Source organism: Triticum urartu, chromosome 7, assembly GCF_003073215.2.
Source record: "Triticum urartu cultivar G1812 chromosome 7, Tu2.1, whole genome shotgun sequence".
NCBI lineage: Eukaryota > Viridiplantae > Streptophyta > Magnoliopsida > Poales > Poaceae > Triticum > Triticum urartu.
In genome coordinates, this window is record NC_053028.1 from 436450196 (window position 1) to 436458784 (window position 8589).

The 8589-nt window shown below is 43.7% G+C and overlaps 1 protein-coding gene across 3 annotated transcripts; it reads right to left on the minus strand.

Moving 5' to 3' along the window:
• Positions 1-359: 359 nt before the first annotated feature.
• Positions 360-8038, minus strand: LOC125522091 (ELMO domain-containing protein A). 3 transcript variants are annotated; one of them, XM_048687164.1, is made up of 9 exons: positions 7622-8038; positions 5560-5669; positions 5107-5175; positions 1346-1461; positions 1195-1249; positions 999-1119; positions 870-917; positions 684-778; positions 360-608 (listed from the first exon to the last, which is right to left on the minus strand). In XM_048687164.1, the coding sequence occupies exons 1-9, from the start codon at positions 7755-7757 to the stop codon at positions 510-512; spliced, it is 849 nt and encodes a 282-aa protein (XP_048543121.1). In that variant the 5' UTR covers positions 7758-8038; the 3' UTR covers positions 360-509. The 3 variants fall into 3 exon arrangements, with proteins under 3 accessions (XP_048543121.1, XP_048543122.1, XP_048543120.1); XM_048687165.1 differs by having other exon boundaries at positions 360-581; positions 870-932; XM_048687163.1 differs by having other exon boundaries at positions 870-932.
• Between the last annotated feature and the right edge of the window lie 551 nt (positions 8039-8589).

Genomic DNA, 8589 nt, shown 5'->3' on the forward strand with positions numbered 1-8589 from the left:
TGTATGGGATGATTGCATGTATCTGTTGCTCGCCGCACACGATGTATCGCTTACGCGTTGCCCGTTTCCGAGCCATCGACACGTGGGAACCCAGTTATCGGGAGCACCCCACCTTTCCATCGCATGGCACGCTCCCGTCACTTCTTCTTTTGCACCGGCATCTCAATCGAGTTACCGGAACCGATATGTTGTCGTGGCTTCATTTTCGGATTCCTTGCCATGGCACCCCTTTCTTTCCGCCATGGCGACAAAATACTCCTTATCATCTTCATGTCAACTTTTCATAAAATTGCATGAAACTTGCATATGTCATCCGCATCACGATATTGTTCATCTGAGCTCATTTGAGCTCGAGCTCAGAAGGGATGCTTACGCATTATGCATTGCCTCTGTTAAACCGACATTAGTCACTTACAAAACGTGTCTCTTTATATCCTCTGAACAAGGAAAGAAAGGGGTCTATGCACACGCATCATGAGCTCGGTCATCGTTTCCAACAGATATGGCCGCTAGCAAAGCAGTCTGTATGATGGCATATCTTCAATCCTCATCACATCCTCCAGCAGAAGCTCCTTCTGCAGCTGCGCTCGAGTTGACTTCAGTATCTCCTGGTAATTACATCAGTCATAAGATCTATCAAACACGCAATCTGAAGATTTGCGGGTAGAGAGGATGAGACGTACATTGAAGTCCATGTAAGAAGCGTTCTTCTCTACCCACTGCTTGTCCATCACAAGGAAAGCAACACAGTAGAGCAGATCAAATGCCCATTCATCCTCTGGCACAAAAAGGAATCAATGAGAATTTGTTGAGAACGATTTGAACGAACGAACGGTACAAAAGGTATATGTATACTGCACTGGTCCTACCTGAAAGCATTTGGACAAAAACAGCTTTGACGAACGTTCTCGGTTTAGCTGCAATTGATTTCACTGCCATAAATTAGTAAAATTACAGTTTACAAACTGAATAATTTGCATGTTTCTGTGCGAGCTTACTGGACTGGAGATCCAACATCTGCATGATCATGAATGTGATATTTACACCAGCAACTGCAAACGGGTACTCCCAAGTGGCTTGATTGCCGCTTTGTTTCTGTAGTAGCCTCTGAAATGATGCCTGTACAGTGGAGGGTGGTCAATATTCATCATAAGAGTAGGCAATGAAAAAAGGCAATTGTGATACATTGCTTACAGAGAATGTCTTTGCAAAGAATAGAAGATTCTCTAGAGATATGAATCCTGCGCCTCTGTAACAAGTGGTGCAATGCTGCTTAATTTCATAGCAGAGCTGAATATTCTTAAAGTTAGTCTGGCAAGTTTTAGTTTGGATTAGCTCTGTCTACCTGAAGTCAGTTGATGGATCTCTTCCTTGCCAGCCCATGTCCTTCCACTGTTCAGAGACCAAACCTTCAAGTTCTTGATCAGGGTATGTTGCATACCAAAGAGCTCTCAAGGCTTCCTATTATCATAAATTGATATCCATCAAAATTAGGGAGATAATACTTAAAAAAGAATTTGGGAGATAATATAGCTATCCAGTTATCTAATTTGTAGTATCTTATGGTAAATGCCACAAATTTACAGTGACTTACAGCCACCGTTTCCTAGTGGAAATTTTATGTATCATGGACTCAAATAATTGGGAAATTTCCTAGTGATATGTATAAAATGTAATCTTTTGGTGCATTTCGGACTACTAATTGGTGTAACGTTCCCTTCCAACCATTAATCAAATATGCATGCATATAATTAGTTTTTTTTGGGAAACACAGTACAAATGCAGATGATCACACGCACATGCACAATCACCCCTATGGACACACACACGCACACCCTACCCCAATGAACACCTCCGAGAGACTCAGCCGATAGATCTTGAGATTTTTTAAGTCGCCACAGATGCCTTGTAGTTGATGGGCACACCATACTGCTGAAAGAGTATCACCAAAAAGTTGTCTTCATCTAGCAGATCAGCTAAAACTTAATCCCTTAAAAAAATCTTTTGCCAATTCATCCAACCATTTTCAAACCTATCACAGCATATTAATTGAAAACTTGATTATTCAAGTACACACAATCCAAATACATATCAAATTAAATGTTCTCAAACTTAAGCATTCAAATTCAAACACAATATACAGTCCAAATAAACTAAGAACCCAAATAAACATGATGAAAGCACAAATAGCAAGTGGTATGAAGTCACCAATGGTGCTCCATAAGATCTTTTTGAAGTTGATTGTGAACTTCTCGGTTATCGATCCTTCGGTATGCTTGTATGAATGCTTCGATCCTATTTCGGTATGTTCTAGCTCCACTTGGACACCATTGTAGAGATATTGAAAACCCTGTGGGTCCTCTCTCTTATCCTTGATGATAGTGTTGTGCAAGATAACAACACATGTTATCATGATCTGCCATAGGATCCGAGGCTTCCAATACTCACTAGGGCCACGGACAATTGTAAAGCGTGTTTGAAGCACACCAAAAGCTATCTCAACATCCTTTCTCATAGATTCTTGGCATGTTGCAGATTTTTGTGTTCTTTAGGACGGTGGACTGTCATCACAAATGTGGCCCACGGAGGATAGATATCATCGGCAAGGTAGTATCTCATGTTGTACTCATGACCATTGACAACATAGTTGCAAGGTGAATTGTCACTAGCAACAAGCCTTGAAAAAAGAGGAGATTGCTGGAGGACATTGAGATCATTGTGAGAGGCAGGCATCCCAAAGTATGCGTACCAAATCCACTGATCATGGGATGCAACTGCCTTAAGAATGATGGTTGGATCATGGCAATGCCCTCTGTACTGATCTTGCCATGCCACATGACAAATTTTCCATGTCCAATTCATAAAGTCAATGGATCCAACTTCCAAGATCCCTGGCCAACCTCTCTCTTCATTTTTTGCCATGAGCCTCTCGGTAGCTTCATTAGTGGAAGCCCTCAAGTACTCCGGTCTATAGATCTCGATCACAACTGCATAGAATCGTCTCACACACTCAAGGATGAGAACTTCCCTAATGCGAACATAGTCATTGATGGCACCGGTCAGATATCCATAAGCAAGGACTCGCATGTCTGCTATAACCTTCAACAAAACTTGCACTTGATGTTCCCGCTGCATTCCTTCTCAGGTGAAACCAATTATCATGTTTGTCCATGGCTTTTACAATGGTGTTGAAGAAATCCCAATGTGTCCGGAATCGGCGCCAAAACATTAAGGGGGATATACTGTATTACATAAAGTAATCCCTCATTAGACCATCATGACCCATGATCCCATCTCGAAGAAACAACCTTCTACCAAACTGAACCATGCCTCGGTCTCCTAAAATCTTCCTCCATAGCAACCACAGAAGTCGCCAACTCAAATTCACCATCTTCTTCTTCCTCCTGCGACGATGAATCTTCGAAGATCATCTCCCACAACATCTTGATTTACACATTGGAGAACTTAATGATCCATTTGAGACCTTTCTTCGATGAAAAATAGGAAATAAGTGAAAAAACATAAAGGCAATTTGACAAACACCTTGCGGCTGGACGGGGTCGGAGAGGCGGCGCCTGACGACGTAGCTCGAGCTAGGTCCGAAAGGCGATGGAGGACACCAGCGACACTGCCTAGCAGGCCGTAGAGGCGGTTCCTGGGCGTGGAGGCGACGAACTTCGTCTAGGATGTAGGGGCAGCGACGGCAGTCTACTTAGTGGTTCCGGCGCCATGGTCCGTGTAGGGCTTGCGCTTGACCTTTCTACGCCATCTCCAAGGTCGGACGGTCCGATTCCGGTCGAAAACAAACCTCGTGGCGATCGGGCAGAGTTACACGACGGCGGCGTTGTCAGAGACAAAAATACCGATTCCAGCACCGACGAGTTTGGAGAAGGTGCGGGAGAGGGTAGCGGGGCTGCGAGATGGTGGCACGGAACGGCTCCGTCGTCTGAGGGTCGACGACGGTCAGAGGCGGGTCGGCGCCGAGGGGAAGGTCGGGTGGCCGCCTAAACTGCATCTCCAGAGTAAAAATAGGATGGATGGTTGCATTTTAAGGGATGGAAAGTGAGAGCGGCGTTTCGGTGCCCGGGTGCATCTGCACCCGGTCAAAAACAAATTCGTAAAAAATTCAGAAAAATTCAAAAAATTCCAAAAAAAATTAGGGTGGTAGACAATTTGATGCGTGAGGTACGCTCCAATTTTCAAAACATTTGGACTTCTGTGCAGCTCTCAGCAAAAAACACAAATCAGACCAGAACAGTATATGAACAGTACACATTTTTACAGACCTCCGATTTGTCTTTTTTGCTGAGAGCTGCACAGAAGTCCAAACGTTTTGAAAATTGGAGCGTACCTTACGCATCAAATTGTCTACCGCCCAGATTTTTTTTGGAATTTTTTAAATTTTTCTAGTATTTATTTTGATTTTTTTCATGAGCGCAGGTGCAGATGAGTTCGGGCTCAGATTCGAATTTTCGATGGAAAGTTATATTTTGAGGGATCTGTTAGATAGGGCTTAATCCCTGAAATCAGGAATTTTCCACCAAATATAACTTTTGGGGATATGCCAGAGATGCTCTTAAGTTGGTTGCTACAAGGATGGTCGTAGAATAGACCCACCGGTACTGATAAAGGGGAGTTGGTAGGTTCGCCTCACCTTCTCCCTCAGTTTTTTCCTCCATAATCCCCCTCCTTTTCGGTTTCCTGTTGATTGTTTTGGTAATCTTAACCAGTGCCGCACAAAATAAAAGCATAAATGGAGTAACTTGGAATAATCTAAACCAAATTGGTACTTTCTCAAAACCACATCATGCATTAACTCAATCAAATCAAACCAAATCTTACCAAAACCTCAACTAAATCAAAACTTTCCTTGCCTTGTCTTGCTCATACTTAAATCAAATTAAATCTTACAAAAATCTAGAATATGGTGGGTGTAAGGTATATGTCAAACAAGATTGATGTTGAACCACTAGAATATGTATGTCACCGTTGCAACACATGTGCAATTAGCTAGTATTATAAATATATCAGTTAGGATGGTCTCAAAAATTAGAAGTGTGGATTAAAATAGTCAAGACTTCTACATTTAGTACTAGATATAGTTACCTGATGATCTCGCCTTGAGTGATCAAAATAAACCTTCATGCGGTGCCTCAACCTCTGAAGCCTCTGTTCCTGTAAATGGCCGGCCAAAAACAGTTAGCTAGTTTGTGTCTTATACAGCTAAATAGTTCTCTGAATTGGGCCATTCAAGTCGACACATTCGAAGATAAAATCTTATGAACAGAACTATGACTTGGCCACTTAAATTGTCATGTCTATCCTGCAGAGTGATTGTGCATGGAAGGTCACAGACTAGACTACCTAAAACTCGTTGCACATGGGGAGAGGCTAAAGACACAAAAACAAAAGGTTAGCTATTAAGGCTAAAGACACGTTGATGAACATGTTGTGGTATTTGCTATCTTAAATACTGGTAAATTCAATGATCAGTGGATTTCTTTACCCCAAAAGCAAAAAACTGTTAACAAATCTGGGCAACGTTTTGATATAACAAACCTGCACCGGTGTAAGGTTCATGCATATTCGCTCATATGCCCCTTTCCTTTTGATGCATACACAAAAGAGACTTTTCCCTATCCATCTTGGTGATCCACATGACGCCTCATCTGCACAAGAACAGGCACATTCCATTAATAAACACTGAACATCAAACTATCGAAATAAAGAATTTTTATAACACTCCCTTCGTCCCCAAATAAGTGTCGTGGTTTTAGTTCAAAACCACGACACTTATGTTGGGACGGAGGGAGTACTTAGAAATAATTTTCATAATAACCAATGCAAAATGACTAATAACATACTTTGTAATTGTCATGTGCATGCTGCAGCAACACAAAAACAAAGGTTAGCTATCAAGGCTAAAGACACGCTGACGAACCTTTGTGGTCTATGCTATCTTAAATACTGCTACCTCTGTAAAGTAATATTAGGCCTTTTAAATCACTAAAGTGGGAGTATCTTTTTTGCGGGGAATCTTAAATACTAGCTTGTGTTTCTTATAAGCTAATGGATCCATTATGATAAGATCAGACAAGGAAAATATTGTTATAGCCTACCTAACTTATACTACCCCTCAAATTGTGCTACATGTTCATGATCTGAGTCCTGAGATACACCCCAACACCAAGACCCCCTATAATTTCTCACCAAACGCTCTCTGATTGATCGACAAACTGTGGAATAGGGCAATCAAGGTTGAGATTTCCTACCAAATCAGCTGCGCACCATGATTACTTTATGTATGAACCTGACTGAAATAAGCTTCCCAAAAGCGCAAGCAACTGTTAGCATGACATACTGTTCAAGCAATGGACAAACATTTGTTGTGGATGTGCAGTCACAATTGTTTGATGTGGTCAAGTCATATGTAATCTTAGAACCAAATGGCCGCAACAAGGGGCCATAATTTGGAAGAGCGGAGAGGAGCATATAAAATAAATCTGACGGCTTTAAAGTTCCTACAAAAACTAATACTAGGTGTTGTCACGAGACTATAACAGGTAATGACTTTTATAGTAGTAGGTAATTAATAAATCTAGTAGCATTGTAAGATCTGATGGAAGAAATCAAATATTTCGCGCAAAAACATTTGGTCAACAAACTGTTAACGCCAAGACGGAGATCACAAGAACAATGGATGGGAAAAAAACAGTGCAATAATTTCTTCATTGGTGTTCACGATGCAATGACAGAGACATAAGATTGGAAGCTCAGTACACCGTGAGTGGGGAGGATGAGAAGTTAAGAACCATGATTGAGCGACGACATTGTCCCAAATGCGCAAGCGAGTAGCAGTACTTTCAGTGCGATTTCTTTAGGGACCTGCAATGCTGACTTTTGTTGCGCGTACTGAACATAAAGATTGAGGCGACATGGATTGGCATGCACATCACGGTGACATACAAAAACATAAACACACATCAATGCTTATTAAGACGTTGAAAATGGTAAACGGGGCAAGGTACCATAGAAACTGGCAGAGTGAGAGAAAGGTAAGAGCATACACATCTAACAACAGAGGAAAGAAACTAGCATCAGCGATTCAGTAGCAGCAACCACAGCGCAATATTCGAAATCCTTGTTTCAGGAGCAACAAGAAATGGCAGAAGAGGTTCCTATAATGCAAAAAAGAACAGCTAAAACTACACGCAGACGCAGGCACCAACCAAACCAAACGTTGCAAACGGAAGTGGATCCTCTAACATTAAAGAGCTAGTGCAAAACAAAGAAGGAAAGTCAGAGACACTGTAGCAAATAATGTAATTATCTACTGTAGCAGGTTATGTGTGTGGTTACTGTTTATGTAAATAAATTTAAAATTAATTTTATTGCATCATAATTTTGTTTGTGTGTATTTTTTGTAAATGTATACAATAGATTTGTAATTTGCAAATTAATTCAAGTCATTTTAGCCTTAATCATATGGATGTGAAAGAGGAAAGTTAGAGAATTATAGCTTAGGTGACTTATCTTCTTGATGTTAGAGGATTCACTTCCGTTGCAAACAGGCAAAATTAAATAAATAAGCAAATGAGTGAAGGAAGGAAATGAATCTTACCGGGAGATCCGGCTGCCTGAGAGGAGCCACCGGAGCATCGCGCCACCGGCCCGGGCGGCATGAACGTCCTGGCAGACAAGCATCCGCCGTGGCGGTGCTGCGTCTCCGCTGCCGCCGGCGTTGGGGCCGCCTCCATTCTCCTCTCCTGGCCAGCAGATTATTGATCTCGCAAGGCTAGCTCGACTGCAACGTGTCGCCGACTTGCTGCTGCTGGTTCTTTCTTGCAGCAGAGGCGGCGGCGGCGGCGGCGTCGTTGTTGCTGAGAAGGGAGGGGAGACGGGCGATGTATGCACAGAGGGAAGTTGGGAAAGAGAAATAATGAGAGAGCGGGGCGACGGACGCAGGCGGGCGGCACAGGCAGCGGCGGGCGTCGTGTAGCTGGCCGTTCCGCGGAGGAGCACGTCGCCTTGTGCCTTGTCGCCATCTAAACGGACGCAGACTGCAGCGCCACGATTTAAATAGACGCAAATACACAGGCGATGCTGAACTTAGGCCAATTTCTACCTTATCCTGTCCGGCCCCATCTATTTGAGGTAAAATGGACAAACGAGACGACTTAGTGCGTGGGAGCAAACAGACTTTTGTTGTTTTGTCTCCGCTTTCGACCCATCCGTGGCCCAAGTTTACGCCGCTTTTGAGGTGAAACGGACACCACGCGGACGCGTGGGTCGTCTGCGTGTGTCCTCCCCTGGCCCGCCCGTCGGTGGCACAGGGCGGGCCTTTTTCTATCCACCCCCTCCCTCCCTTCGGCCGCACTCCTCCACTCTTCCCCACTCTTCCCCTCGCCGCCGCCGCCGCCGCTGCCATTGCAGCCGTGCAGTTCGGACGCGAGCTCGCCCAGCCCCTTCCCCTCGGCGCCGCCGAGCTAACCAACCACGGCTACCTGGTTTGCGCACCCGCCGGCCGGATTTGGGGCGGATCCGGTTGGTCTTGAGCTCGGCCGGCTGTGGGAGGCCGCGCCGCGCCAT

What these genes read in the sequence shown, in the direction of transcription:
- LOC125522091 (XM_048687163.1), bottom strand. Translation starts at nt 7,757, where the DNA reads ATGGAGGCGGCCCCAACGCCGGCGGCAGCGGAGACGCAGCACCGCCAC. An exon ending in TCAGGCAGCCGGATCTCCCG is followed by an intron (nt 5,670 to 7,621) that starts GTAAGATTCATT and finishes GTTCTTGTGCAG; the next exon opens with ATGAGGCGTCATGTGGATCA. An exon ending in CTTCTTACATGGACTTCAAT is followed by an intron (nt 609 to 683) that starts GTACGTCTCATC and finishes TGTAATTACCAG; the next exon opens with GAGATACTGAAGTCAACTCG.